Raw genomic sequence first — 15,953 nt, forward strand, 5'->3', positions numbered from 1 at the left:
ATCAATTGTTTAGTTATGATTGTCAAGTTGTTTATTTGGTTTAGTTTGGTTTATTGAGACAGTTTAAGAAATACAAAAGGAGAAATCTGCAATATTTATTCCCTGCTGTGCATGTAGAACTCCCCTAAATGTTACCATTTCACATGTCATTTTTCAGTTAGATTTTTTTCCCCTTGGGGAGTTATTTAAAAAAAAACACCCACTGATTAGCTGTGTATCTCAAAGATACACAAGGGAAAACAAACAAATGTATCCCTCCTTAAAATAAATAGTAAAGAATCATTATTAAGTATTTCTTATCCAGGAGAGAGAGATATTTGAGAAAATACACAAGGTTCTTTGTTTCGTTTTAATTTTTCATTTTAGTATCTTCAATGACAGTAAAAAATTAAAAATGCCTAAAAGTTGGTGAAAGGAGTTGATAAAAGATTTCACTTAAAAGTTGTTCTTCAAAGGAGATGTGTGTATCATATAATTGCACCTTTGAGGGACATGGCTCAGAGCACACTGAGATGATGTAAAGGCAGTGCCATAAGGGACCAAAAGAAGTTGTTCAGTCCATTCTTTTACCTGAATTTCTGTTGGTCCTGCTGAAATGAACAGGCTTTGAATAGAGTATTTCTAGCACCAGCTCAAAATAGTCATTGTCATTTGAATAGTGATTGTTGAATAATTCACAAGTGTTTTCATTTATATTACAGTACTTTATTACTGTGCAGATATTTTCTTTCTGTTTTCATACCATCAAAGTTGAAGAGAAGCTTTCAGTTTGGCCCCTTATGAACAAAATAGACATGATTTTGTCTGCCTCTTTTTTCTGAATCACATTATCAGTTCTACTAGTTGCTCGTGACTGTGCTGAAAGAGGTGCTTAGGAAGGAAACTTAGTTGGTTGCTTAGCAGCGAGCATCATGAGAATTAAAATTTTAAAGCTGCAGTGTCTGTATTTCTGAGTTGTAATAGCTTTAAATTAGATATTCATAAGAGCTTTCTTTCCTTGAAGTGTGTGTTCATATTTGGCTGTCTTTGGGGGGAATGTAACTGAAAATAAAAAAATTCTGAAATTTCAGTGAGAAAATGTTGTTATTCTTGATCTGGAAAATGAGGTTTGAGTCTATATTTGAAAATATTTTCTGACTTGTTTCTCAATTTTGTAGTTATCAGTAAAATCAAGCACTACTCCAATTATTTATGCTTTTAATTTTTGTTCAGGGTTTGGTTGTAATAGGATTTAAAAAAAAACAATGTAACCTGTGGTATTCGCAGTAACCCACTGTGATAACTCCTTAGTGCATCTATATTATCTTTTAAAAGTATTCATTATAAGCGGTAAGAAAACAGAAAAGTGGAAAATTATTCACAAATGTAGTTCTATTAACTGATAATTAGTGTGTTTTTTCCCCCATAAACTCCCTTAGTGTGCCCACAAAGTACTACATTCTAAAGATGTCTGGACAAATGGTACCAAACTGCTCCATGTGGTTTTTCTGATATTCCAGCTTGTCATCATAATTCTAGATTGTATGTTCATTGTGCAAGGGACAATATGGTTAGAATAGGCTTGGAGCTAATAGAGATCCCTAGGTACAACTGTACTACCACTACTAAATAATATAGTTCAGAAAGGAAAGAAATTCTCTGTTATTGTCAGTGCTCTGCAAGATGACGCTTGAATTTCTGAGAAGTACAGTGTGGAAAAACAAATAAACAAACCAACTATGCTGTTGTTGCTCCTGGGCTTTTTTTTTTTAGTCTAAATGCCAGTGAGTTAATTGCATAAATGTGTTCCTGCTGACTGGAAGTACTCTTGGAGATGTGGCTATAGTTGTGGTGGTTGTTTTCACATGTATCAAAGGAATTACAGAATTTGTCACTTAAAGTGGGAAAAAGGAGGAATATTAATAACCAGGACTTGCTTTCATTTGGGTATGGAAAATACAAACTACCAAATAGTCTTCTATTAAAAAGAAGTTTTCTAGTTTTGCACATATTTTCTTTCAGACTGTATGTATACAAATTATATATATTACATGCAGACTATAATTTCTCATTTTTGTAGAAAAATTTAGTGGCGATTCGGCCAATTAAAAAAATTAAGGCATAAAGTCATTGTTAGGAAAGAAATCAAATACTTATAGCTTTAGCTGAAGTTTGAAGATTTAAGGGCACTGCATAAAATGTGTGCTCTGTACAGTTACTAGAAACAAAGACAGGCTTTAAACTCAGTAACAAGGGTACATTATTTCAGATGTTGAGTTCTTTACATTGTAGTTTTGCATTTTGCACTTTATTAAATCTTTTTTTCAAATAAAGCTAAAATTACAGTGTTTAGGCACAACATGATATTTGAGAAATATGTGTAATATTCATGTAATATTTCATTTTATATTTAAGAACTGCAATATAATTTTTTGGTGTATATCAAACTTTTGCTGTTTGAATCTTTTCTCATCTCTTATTTATTTTGATGCTAGAATATAATTTGATTGTCTTCTCAGTCACAGCTCATTCACCTGTGTGGAAAACATTGTAAAGAAAGATTTGTAACAAATTGCCAAGAGAAGTTCAAGTAGCAGAAATGCAGATATTTATCTATAGGTAATAATAAAAATTACTACCTATAGATAAATACATAATTACATAATTACATAATTACTACCTATAGATAAAAACATAAATGCCTGACCATTTTCAGGCATCTTGCCTGAAATGTTTGTAATAAATCAATGCAGTGTGTGATGAAAACTCATCTTCAGAACCACAAAGGGGCTTGGGATTACAGTGGCCAGCACGAGAACTCCAGTGACACAGAGAAAGGGTGGCCCAGCACAGGCCTCTCTGAGGGCTGTCACAGAAAGGCACCAGCCCTGTGCTGTGGGGGTGACACCCATCACCCTGGGCCATCTCCCAGACAGAGGGAGGCTGGGACACAGCGAGGATGCAAGGAAAGCTCTTCTGTGACTGCATATGGCTTGGCCAGGCTGGGCCAATCAAAGGCATTGTGAGGGTCAGGGGAGAGAGAAGGGAGGTTTCAAGATGATAAGTTTAACAAAAGCCAAATTCTTGTGACATTGTGCTTTGAGAGATGACAGCTGGGAAAGAAGAATGGAGCTCTTTAAGTTTAGATGAACAGGATCATGCTGTTCTTTTTCCAGTGCCAAAGCAGTACAGTCTCAATAATTTGAAAAAAATTAGTCTTGCCACATGTATTATGGAGTGCTCCTTCATGGCAATATTTTGTAAGCTGTGGGTGCAGTGTGTTGATAACCTTGTATTTTAACCTTATTTTATATTTTTTTTTTTTTTTAGCCTTGGCAAGGTACAAAGTTATGTATAAGACCTAGTTAATTAAAATCCATTCCAGGTTAAGCTATTAATACATCTAAGTTGGCAAGTACTTGAGTGGTAAATATACTGCTATTAGTGCTATGTGAGAGAAAAATCACTTGGAATGAAAATAGAGAATACTGTAAAAATAATACCTAAGTATTTATAGGGATACTCTTTGAATAAATAACATGAAAGAACAGCAGTTTTTAAAGTCTAACTTAAACCTAACTAATCAAGATTGGAATTTCCATTCAAATGCAAAGAAACTGTGTTTTTATTTCATATGGCATAAAGGACTTAGACTATCACAGAATTCTTTAAGTTGGAAATAAACTTCCAGGATCATTGAGTCCAACCTTTGACCAGTCCCCACCTTGTCAAATAGACCAGAGCACTGAGTGCTACATCCAGCTGTTTTCTGAGCACCTCCATGCATGGTGACTCCACTGCCTCCCTGCACAGTCAAATCCAATGTTTGACAACCCTTTCTGTGAAGAAATTCTTCTTAAAGTACAACCTAAACCTGCTCTGGCAGATCTTGAGGCCATTTCCTCTTGTCCTGTTGCTGATTTCCTGGGAGACAAGACTGATCCCCACTTAACTACAGCCTCCTTTCAGGCAGTTGTAGAGAGTGATAAGGTGTCCCCTGACCCTCCTTCTCTCCAAGCTGACAAAATATAAATATAACATGAATTTAGAAAAATATTAAAAAGTATGGTTATTTATTAAAAAATAATGCTGATTGACTCAAAACTTGACCTTTTAGGGTATTTTTTTCAGGTACGAGTGATTAGCACTTTCCTAAGGAAATTAGGCTTTTGAGCAGCTGTCTCTGCATGTGTGTACATTTTTGTGTGCATAATTTGGAGTGCAGTTTGGTAGAATGTTACAGTTTTGCCTATTTATGGTGGTTATATATTACTATATAAAGGTTTTGCAGGTTAATAATCTTAGTTTCACTTTGAGACAATTTAAGGGGTTTGGTTGTTAGGCCAATATGGACCTGTCTCAGAGATCCTTTGACATTTTTATGGTTTTGCTTACCAGATTTTATCACTCTTCTAGACCTGTTGTTCTCTGAAATATTCCCATAGGCAACAGAAACCCACCATATAATGTAGGGAAACAGTCAAGAAAGAAACCTTTCTAAGACTTACTAGCAGAGCTTTGAACTAGATTCATCAGGGGGAGGGATGTGCTTCTGAGTGTCAGAGAGAAAGCAAGAAACACCAGCACTCTGGTGGCAGCAGCAGGGAAACACCTGTAAATTGTCCTAAAGGAATTAGGGATGGCCTGTCACAAATGGTGAAGAGGCCATTCTATGATTCTGTGAGTGGTATATTAGGTGCTGTGATTTTCTGCATCTTATTACCTAAAACCAAAAGGATATGAAAACTTAAAATTAATAAGCTTTGACTTCTATGCAGACTGGTGATGCTTTTATTTTCTTTTGTGGGTTATATTATTTTGTTAAATGTCTGTTTTATTTTCCAGAAGACACTTTTTCTAGGTAAACTTGTTGGATCTGATAATAAATCCTTACTGAAAGAGGCTGAAATGGTTTGTGTTAAATTTTATGCATACTGGAACACTGCACAGTTGTTCCTAGTGTAGACAGGCTGTTCCTGCAGTAGAAGGCATGTTTCTAGTGGAAATGGTGGCTCACCCTTTTCTGTTTTATTATCTTTAAATATTACTGAGACAATCCATTCCAGTTCTATGTTTATTGTGTGGGAATTGTCCTTTTTTTGTAGGTAGAGTAACTGAGGGAGGGAAAGAGAGTCTTATTTGTGATTACACAGACAGTGTAATTATATGCTTTATTATAATCAATTTGCATAGAAATGTGAATGACTGGGTACATCTACTGACTTGTAAACAAAATCATTATAGTTGAATATTTTGCAGAATTGATCAAAACCTAATTATTAATTTTTTTCTTTTTTTTTAAGGAACTTCATGTTGGTGTTGCTTATGCCAGAATATAGTAAACAAGGCAAATTAGCTCCAGCCTTGTGTAAACGTTTAATTGGCCAACATGATGCAATTGAGCATGAATTCCAGGTGGCTTTGGAAATGAAAGAGAATTGAGCACACTGGCTGGAAGCTGAACGTGATGACGGCCTGGTCTATGGTAGGCAAGCTGAAAATGGAGAAGAGGCACTCCAGAGAAGACAGAAATGTGGAACAAGACGCGGGAGAATGCAGTGCTGAATCTGAGGAATGGACGAGCTCAGAAAGTGACCCTGAGCAACCATACTTCAGAGGCAGTACTCAGTGGAGAGAAAAGGAGGTTTCCACCAAGCCACATCGGCCGCTCTGCCGGTCCCCATGTCTGGATCGCCCAAGTTTTTCACAGAGCAGTATCACACAAGACTTGAAGCTAGATGAATGCAAAACAAATTTGGACAAGGAATACCAAGCTAAAATGGATTTTGCTTTAAAGCTTGGGTATGCAGGAGATCAGATCCAGGCTGTACTGAATAAGCTGGGAGCAGATGCGCTCATCAATGATGTTCTAGCAGAGCTTGTGAGACTTGGCAACAAAAGTGAATCAGAGGGACAAAGCACTGCCAGCAGTACCACTGGTACTCTGGTGTCAAGAGGCCCTTGCCCAAAGGAAATAGCAAGCCCCGAATTGTCACTGGAAGATGAAGTGGTGGATAACAGTGATAACTTGAGGCCAATTGTCATTGATGGAAGCAATGTCGCTATGAGGTGGGTGTCCCTGTCACAATATTTGAAAATAATAAATCACTAAAATATTAAAAAAAAAAATACTGACAGCAAAGTAATTTTAAGTTATGTAGACTATTACACTGATAATACATCTATTTTATGGACTCTTTAGTCTAGGCTTTTAATTATGCTGTTATTCCTTTATATGTAATCCATATTCCAGTTCCCCTGCCCTCATTTTAAATCCAAGTTCTCACCTCAAGTCTTTTGTTCAAGCAATCTCTTTGCAGTGTTCTTTTGTGTAGATGGGTTTAGTATTTTGAAGTCCTTGAACAATACTGAAAATTGTTTCTGGACATTAAAAGAAAGTAATTTAAGTAGGGTAGGAAAACTTGGTTCTTTCTAAAGTGACATACAGTGTAAGGTAATGAAATGCAGTGAATTTGTGGTATTTGAGCTCTTGATGACTGAACCTGCTCAGTATTCAAAGCAATTTAGCTGTGTCAGAACAGGGATAACACATGAGCTAAACCTGCTGACCAGCATGGCTATACTGCTTGCTCCACCTCGAGTACTGAGTGCAGTTTTGGGCATCCAAAGGAGGGCCACAAGGATGGGGGAGGTTCTGGAGGGGAAGCCTTATGAAGAGTGGCTGAGTTCACTTGATTTGTTCAGCCTGGAGAAGAGGAGACCGAGGTCAGACCTTACTGTGGTCTTCAATATCTTCACAAGGGGAAGCAGAGGGGCAGGTACCAATCTCTTCACTCTTGAGACCAATGACAGGACTTGAGAAAATGGCACAAAGAGGAGTCAGGGGAGGTTTAGGTTGGATATTAGAAAAAGGTTTTTCACCCAGAAGGTGGTTGAGCACTGGAACAGACTCCCAAGGCAGTGGTCACAGCACCCAACCTGTCTGAGTTCAAGAAATGTTTGCACAACACTCTCAGGCACATGGTGGGATTCTTGGGGTGTCCTACATGGGGCCAGGAGTTGGATTTCAATGGTCCTTGTGGGCCCCTTCTGACTCGGGATATTCTGTGTACATTTGGCTGCTTAGGCTAACACTAACCCAAGAGATACCTGTCCTGTGCCACTTTTGAACATGTCTGTAGAGTACAGAGTTCAGCTAGCCAATGATTTGTTTATCATTGAGTAAGTATGATTTTTTTTTATGAGGGCTTGTGTGCTGTTTTAGAGAATCCTTTGAGTTTCAGAAAACAAATTTTTGATGGGGATGGGACTTGAACAACTTTGACACAATTACTTCTTTCCTATAAAAAGTTCTAATATAAATGAAGAACATTTAATATCAGAGGAAAAGATTTTCTTAATAGAGAGGTTTAAAAGCACTTATCACCCATGGCAATCTGCATTGTTCATTCCTCTTTTTGTGATGGCATTTTATGGTGCTACTTAAGGTGAGCTCAGTTTGTCGGGGAAAGTGATATTTTTCATTAGGTCAGCTAATAAAATGAAAAAACCTGAAAAACTTCATGTTTATTCGCTTTTGCTCTGGGGATAGTAAAATTTCACCATTTATAGACTTTTTAAGTAGCAGGGTTGCTGTAATCTGACAGCTGAATAGCTCTGTACAGTTGTCTTTTTCCAATTATGTAAGGAGGCCTAGTAAAAATTTACAGACTTTGTTTTCCTTATATCCTTTGACCATGGCAGCTTTAGAAGAAAAAAACAACCAAACCACCACAACAAAAACCAAAACCAAATGTAACTTTTGTCCTTGCTGTTTCTAAAACTTGCATGTTCTTCAGCCATGGGAACAAAGAAGGATTTTCCTGCCGGGGAATTCAACTAGCTGTTGATTGGTTTCTGGAAAAAGGACATAAAGATATCACTGTGTTTGTACCTGCATGGAGAAAAGAACAGTCTCGACCTGATGCACCAATTACAGGTAACATCAAGATTTTCTTCGACCCCTTGGTTAAAAAGAAAAAAAAAATTGTCATTTATTGTCATATTTCTGATGGGTCCAGTACTGGACTGTGGATGTGGTGATGATGATGTTGCACTCAGGTGTTTGTTTGAAAACATAACAGTTTCATTGGTTAGGAAACAAATATTTAAATATCTGCATGTGTTAACCATGATGTGGATTTTGTAACATTATTGGATGGTTTCAACACTTTTGAGAAGCAGCAGTTGAAATTTTCCCATGTGCAAGCGTTGTTGTTTGGCATACAGGAACTGAGTTATTTGCTGGGTGAGCATGAAATAAGTAGTAACAGGCCAGGGATTCAGTTAGTAGGGCTATCTTGAACACTGAAAAGGCAGCGTGTGTTTTTACCTATAGAAAGTCTTTGCATTTTACTCTAGACTAACAAGGCTATTGTGATACAGTAACACTTGAGTTCCTGACATGTTCAGGAAGACTGAGTAAAGGTACATGGCTACAGAGTGGTTATGAAGTTCAAATATTGGATATTTACTCAGTGCTTTGAAACCTCAGAAATAAAATCCACATCTAGGTGGTTTTTAATCATAATGAGGACTGTGCATAATTGCAAGATACTTTGTCAGACAAGAAAGGCAAGAATTTTCATAATACAAAGGTTGCATTTCTTTCTTTTAAAATGTTTTTAAAAGCTGCTCAACCAAAATTATTTTACAGATCAAGAAATCTTACGTAAATTGGAGAAAGAAAAGATTCTTGTTTTCACCCCATCTCGAAGAGTTCAGGGAAGAAGAGTAGTGTGCTATGATGATCGATTCATAGTAAAACTTGCTTTCGACTCAGATGGCATCATTGTGTCAAATGATAACTATCGGGATCTTCAAAATGAAAAACCAGAATGGAAGAAGTTCATCGAGGAGCGGCTGCTAATGTATTCTTTTGTGAATGACAAGTATGGGTTTTTTCTTCAAAAGTAAATGAATTTGCTAATTCAGCGTTCTCAGGAAAAACTGGTCATGTTTCATTTCTTTTCCCTTAGATTTATGCCTCCAGATGATCCTTTAGGACGTCATGGTCCAAGCCTTGAAAATTTCTTAAGAAAAAGGCCGGTTATTCCTGAACATAAGAAACAACCGTGTCCTTATGGTAAGTGCCCAATTCAGATTGATTTGTTGCATTTAAAGATAGGTGAAGCAAGCAATTAACACCTTGTCATTACCAGACAAAATGTACCATTTTTCATGTTGCCATCCAAGCACAGTGTCTGCTTTCATACCCCTCATGCACATATTTATAAAAACAGTGTAGCAGAAAATTGAGGATTATGAGATACACCTTGTGCATAATACAGAAAAATACAAAAATAATATATTTTTGCTATTTTACTCTGGTTTGTGTTCAAGGGAGGAGATCTGTAATTAATAAAACTGTGTTAAAGCTGATTTGTTTTTATAGCACTGTGTGTATGTTGTCATGATTGAAATCATAAGCCAGTAGGAAAAAAAATTGGTGTGTCTTGCCTTTGATGCAGGTAGACATGGATGCAGGCAGGAGAGGCTGTGACTGCCTGTATATATAAAGTACATCATTATCCTTAGAGGTTTAATATAGAAATACTACAATTGCAAAGTGGTGAAAGATATAAAGAAAAAAGATGGCAACTGGTGCTATTAATGGGTTTTTGATTTATTTAACCTGAAAACCCTTTTCTTTCAGGTAAAAAGTGCACCTATGGGCACAAATGTAAATATTACCACCCAGAACGTGCAAACCAGCCTCAAAGGTCAGTAGCGGATGAGCTTCGAATAAGTGCCAAATTATCTGCTGTGAAAACTATGAGTGAGGGAGCTTTGGCCAAATGTGGCACAGGGCCATCCAGCTCCAAAGGAGAAATCAGTTCTGAAGTGAAACGCATTGCCCCAAAACGTCAGTCAGATCCAAGCATTAGGTCAGTAGCTGTGGAGCCTGAGGAAAAGTTATCAGCAGCCCGGAAGTCCGAGGCCAGCTCTGTCCCGTCTCTGGTTTCTGCATTAAGTGTACCAACGCTCCCTCCACCAAAAAGCCATGCAGCTGGTGCATTAAATACTCGTTCTGCAAGCAGTCCGGTGCCAGGTTCCTCACAGTTCGTACATCAGAAATCCTCACTGGAACATATGTCCAGTGTGCAATATCCTCCTATACTAGTCACCAATAGCCATGGCACCTCAGTTAGCTATATTGACCAGTATCCCAAATATGAGTCACTGGGGGACCATGGCTATTACTCCTTACTCAGTGATTTCTCCAACTTAAGCATAAGTAGTATCCGTAACTCAGATTATTACGGGGCTGATATGGACCAGGGGATGTATTCTAGAAACTCAAGCCCCTGTCCTGACAATTGCTTAAGCCATACAAGTAATGATTCTTATTCCTCTTACAATGACTTGTATCTGGGTGTAGCAGATGCCAGTCCAGAAGACAATGTGAAGAGCCACAGACTGCCATCGAAAAATCGTCTTCAGCCTTTCCCTCATGGTTACCATGAAGCCTTAAATAGAGGTCAGAGTTACGGAACTGAAGAGCCTAAGCAATCCCTTCGCAAACAGTCAGTTTCCCACTTAGGCCTACATGCCCAGCATCCAGTTGTTGGAGCACGGTCCAGTTGTCCAGGAGAATACCCTGTGCCTCAAAATGTTCATCCATCAACTGCACAACCAAGCCGTGCCTTGGTGATGACAAGAATGGACAGTATTTCTGACTCACGGCTTTATGAGAGTAACCCTACAAGGCAGAGACGACCACCTCTGTGTCGAGAGCAGCACGCCAGCTGGGATCCATTACCGTGTGCATCAGACTCGTACACTTACCACTCGTACCCACTGAGTAACAACCTCATGCAGCCATGTTATGAACCTGTCATGGTAAGAAGCATGCCTGAGAAGATGGAACAACTCTGGAGAAATCCCTGGATTGGGATATGTGGTGAGCCACGGGAACCTCATATCATCCCGGAACATCAGTATCAAACATACAAGAACCTCTGCAATATTTTCCCTCCAAGCGTTGTCCTTTCTGTGATGGAAAAGAATCCCCACATGACAGATGCACAACAGCTGGCAGCTATGATTGTTGCCAAATTAAGAACAGGGCGTTAGAGCAGTACAGCCTCTTTTGGATCAATGAACCTGTACAGCACATAGGACCCAGAGGAAAACTTACATGAAGGAAGAGGCCAATCTTTTGTAAATATTTTCTACTAAGATAGTATAAAGTTCTGTACACAGTAGCAATCATATATATGCTGAGGCACTATATAAAAGTTGATTGTATTGCAAATTTTAAGATTTTAAATATAGGGATTTTTAATAGTATTTTATAGGAAATGCATACCTTGCTGCATGGATAGCTCACTAAGAACTATAATGTCACAATCAGTGTCTCAAAGCTGTTACTACAAAATTAGTGTTAGCAATTATATTGCATGTATTAGTGTACACTTACAATTTGCTTATAAATACCTAATCGGCCTCTAAAAGTATGCTCTATACACACCCAGATGACTTTTAGGGTTTCAGCTTTGTCATTTGACACTGCCTACTGGCATCTTAAGTACTGAAGAAAAAGTAAATTTGCTAAAAATTAAAAATTATTTATAAAAGAAAAAACTGATTTCAGATTTTCAGTGTCAACATGGTTGTTGATACTTAAATTTCAGAACTGTCCCTCAAGAGTTTGAATAACTATTATTATATTGTTCAATATGTTGGCTCAATCCAACAGAAGCCAAATTCTTTATTAAATTAGGACCAAAACATTAAGGAATGTAAAGGCATGAGTGCCATTCAGTAAACTGAAACTTTAGCTTCTCTCCAGAATCTCCTCTCAAACATGCAGCAAACAGCTGCTGGCCCAAATGACTAGACAAGCTGAAAATAAATTGTCAGTATTATGTAAACTGGATTACTCAACTTGAAGCAGCAAAAACTGGATGTTAACATGGAAGTTCATCAGTAACTGCAGCCTTCCTCTGGGAGCAAGGATGGTGTTTGAGTGAGCCTGACATTCAAGGTGGCTGTACAAGATCATCTTCAAAAAGGGTGGAGGGGGAAGGCTGCTTCTTGAAAAGAGATGCTCCAGTTTGGGTTTGTGGCTAAGCTGTCCTGGTTTTTGCTCTTCAGATCCACGCAAAGGTGTGCATTTGCCTCGTGAAGGCTTTTAGAATTCCTGTTTCAACAGGTGAGATAATTTTGTGTGGCATTGTTTGCGCAACTGGTATCTTGCTCAGGGTGGGAACCTTTGTAGCTAAATGTCTCCAAAAGAGGCGTTTATTGTTTTTTTTAAGCTGCACTGACTGTACGCCCTTTTTTGAATCCACTGTATATTTCAACATTTTGAACCATGACTAACTCGACATGTCTCGAGCTAGGACTTGTTGACTTCTACTGTAGTTTTTTTCATGAAAGTTGAGAAGGCCTGGTTTATGGCCTTTTGTTTCTTCATGAGAAGGTGTGACACTGCCTAAATGTTTCTTACTGTGAAACACACAGAACGTGAGGCTGCAGTCAGGGTTGTTTCTGGTGTTTTGATAATGGCTTGCATGCTGCTTTCTAGTTATCTGTTTGTCTGAGAAACAAAGTTTATCATTTCCTCCACTTGTGTTACTGTAGTGGTTGGTTTGATTCAAAATATCTTGTGGGCTCTTTATCATGTGCAAAATAGGTTTCTGTCATATTAAAAAACCCACCAAATGAACCAACAAGAAACCACAATTATGGGTGCAACGACAGTTAATTTACTGACATTTGATAACTGTATCATTTCACACAGGATAAATTTTCTTGTGTTGGTACAGGTGATGTATATAATGACTATGTCATTATGTATCTGAAATGAAGTAACTTGAAGGTGATTCTGTACTTACAAATAACTTAAGTTTTAATTAGTTGGTTATTCACTCTCTTAGTGGGGAAAACAATTCAGACACTTATAATAGCTGGGGGAAAACAGATTTAACTCTTGACCAGTTTTCAAAAACATTTCATATTTTTAATTTGCAATTAATTCTTATTCTCTTGCATGATATAAGCAGCTGAGAGCAATGCCTCAAATAACCAGAAATGACCTTTTGTTTGTTGATACAAATTGTATCTCTTTTTCTTGATTGTATAAAAACTGTGTATAAAAAAAAATAATCTCTAGATTAACTTCAGTATTACATTTTCACCACAATGTTTGTGACACCATGTGTCACAGGGAAGTAGCCCATGAATAATTATGGATTTTTTTATTTAAAATGGGCACTTGTAGTTTATAGACAAACAGGGACAACTTTTCAGAACCAGGTTATTATGTGCACAAATACTGTGTGTACACCTCAAAGCATTACATAGGTATCTTCAGTCTATTTATTAAGCAGATACATTCTTGCACTAAACTTTATGTAAAAATGTTGCTGTTAACTCATCTGCATGTGTTTAAAATGTAACAGTAATTGCTATAGACCCTATTTTATTCTAACCAATTAATTTATAAATTATTTAGGTATGAGATGAAGTTTATTGTGCACTCATGTTTCCATCTTGCATGGAATTAAATATTTGTATGCAGAAAAATGTTTGTTCCATTTTTCTCCATTTATAAAGATAAGCTATTTTAAGAGAGGATTAGTAGGTGATTTTGATGTTTTCTAATGTGGAAAACTCAACAGAGATTTCTGTATGAAGTGCAGGGTGGCTTATGGAGATATCCATTTTTGTTGGATTTGTCCAGTCATTTTAATTTTCACTAACCTTTGTTTTACTGATGAAAGAATTCCTTTTTAAACAATGGGAATGCTGTGAGAACACAAACCCAGCATACTATTTCCCTAAGGCACTTCAAAGGCAAATTGTCTTATTCTGAGAAGCTATTGGCATCTCTCATGCTTAGTTATAGAATTGGCAGTGCAGCCTTGTGGAAATAACCTGCAAATCTTGTGCTTGTTTAGTCCTCCTTAGAGGTAATGAAACTTTTCTATGTGATGTAGTCTTTCCTGATCAACTACTTTAAGTGATAATTTGGTCATCCACACCTGTTTTCAGATATGTTTACAAGACAGTTCAAAACACTGACACATTCATTAATCTTTAGCGCATAAGCTTGGATTTCTTCTTACATGGAAGAGTTGATCTTATTAACACCTGATCATAACTGTCTATATTGTAAATATAAGACTTTGTATAAATGCTCTTTTTTAGAGCATGGTATTTAAATGTTTTTAAAACTGTAAAAGAACAGTTCTAGAAACTATATTTTAATAAAATCCATGAAAAAAACAATTCTAGATGAGGGGGGAAAAAAGTGTGAAGGTAAAATCACAGACTACTGCAATTGATAAGAGTTGAGCAGTAGATTTTAGTGCTTTACTGGGGCCAGAGCATTCTCTGGGAGTTCTGATTTACTTATCTTTCATCTTCAGCTGTATTACTTTCACATCATTTGTCACATAAAAGTGTGTAATTTTAAATTCATAAATCAAAAACCAAATGCTTTGTGGGATGTCAGTCTAAATTATTTCATGTTTTTTGTAAAAATTACATGTCAGTAATATTGTAAATTGTACATGATTTCACTGCTGTTAGTCCTGTTGTTGTCATATTGAGCTGCAGTAGTTGGCTTTATTCATTTGTAGAATTAAACATTACTGTTTAATTGTTGTAAAATTTTATAAATCTCTTTGGGTTTTTTTGGTTGACCCAAATATAATGTAAGTCTTAATGACAAAATGAGTGAAAATGGATGTTAAACCAGTATGTGGTATTCTTAAATCTCTGTAGTGGTAAGTGGGCACTGCTCTAGTTGCTGCAGCATGTAATTTATTTACCAGCATGAGTCTGTTTAGCTTTTGTAAAAATGTTTTAGCTGTAAAGTTAAAAATAGGTGTGGAGTATGGTTGCTTAGAACAAGCAGAAGGAGCTTCATTGAAAAAAAAACCAAACAAAACCAAAAACTTCTAAGTAGGTGAGTTTCCCCCTCCATACTTCTAATGCCAGTTTGTCCCATTTTGGCATTTTGTTCAAATAATAAAGTTAAAAACACTTGGTGACATGTATGCGTACCTGATCTGTATCACCCCGCAAACAGGAACATTCGATTATTGCAACTTTTAAAACTCCACACTAAGGGGAAGGAACATGCATCATTTCTGTGAAACTTTGTTCCAAAGTTGAAACATTACTTGATCTTGACTTGCCAAATGTTTACCTGAAGCATTAGTATTCCAGGACTTGTAACAGTCAGGCCTTTAGATCTGTCACAGTTACCTCTGTGGTGAGCATTCAGCTTTCACACTCCTCTGACGTACCTATTGCTTGTTTGTGTGACAGAGCCCTCATTAAGTGTATCTCCTGCAATATTTCAACTGGAAAAATACAATTGCACCATCACATAAATTATTCTTATGCCAGTGTTTGGTTAGCCTTTGAAGAGTCATTATACAATATTGCTGATTTTGGTCTGTATTTAAAGTTTGTAAATGTATTAAAATAATTGCAAGAATCTAAAAGAAGTATAGGTTATCACCTGGTCCCCTCCTGCTCTATGTAAATGTTTTGCACAATTATTTAATAATATGAAATATGTTATAGTTTATATATATAAAAATTTTTGCTTATTTAATAAAACTGAGAGCCATTGGATTATTTGTTTCTAGCTTTTTATTTTTCAACCCTCTTTAGACAAGACCCCCAAAAAGCTTTTTTTGCCCAAAACAACTGTTGCAGTCTGTCCAAGTTATTTCTTGGTGGTTTTTTTAGCTGATTGACTGAAAAAATCCCAGATTCTTTAGGTGGAGTAATGGCAGATACACAAGGCAGTAACTACAGCTGATCGAGGTATGGTAGTAGTAGCAGCACATGATTTTACCAAGTGCACTTCCTCCAAGGAGTAAAGAAAATTACAGATGGTACAGTATGTGCCAGCACCACTCATCCCTATTTGAACTGTTATGCTTGTTTGCAATAAAAAATACAGTAATTAAAGTAATTTCATACTCAGCTAAATGCAGTAATAAAGG

General features: G+C 36.9%; 1 protein-coding gene across 1 annotated transcript in view; it reads left to right on the forward strand.

The window, feature by feature from the left end:
• Nucleotides 1-11,494, forward strand: part of ZC3H12B (zinc finger CCCH-type containing 12B) — a 22,573-nt gene extending 11,079 nt beyond the window's left edge. The window contains exons 2-6 of the mRNA XM_053955768.1: nt 5,283-6,048; nt 7,779-7,918; nt 8,636-8,870; nt 8,958-9,064; nt 9,635-11,494. Coding sequence (XP_053811743.1) covers nt 5,447-6,048; nt 7,779-7,918; nt 8,636-8,870; nt 8,958-9,064; nt 9,635-11,055 — 2,505 coding nt within the window. The 5' untranslated portion in view covers nt 5,283-5,446 and the 3' untranslated portion in view covers nt 11,056-11,494. The remainder of the gene's footprint in view (nt 1-5,282; nt 6,049-7,778; nt 7,919-8,635; nt 8,871-8,957; nt 9,065-9,634) is intronic.
• Nucleotides 11,495-15,953: the final 4,459 nt, after the last annotated feature.

Source organism: Vidua chalybeata, chromosome 14 (assembly GCF_026979565.1).
Source record: "Vidua chalybeata isolate OUT-0048 chromosome 14, bVidCha1 merged haplotype, whole genome shotgun sequence".
NCBI lineage: Eukaryota > Metazoa > Chordata > Aves > Passeriformes > Viduidae > Vidua > Vidua chalybeata.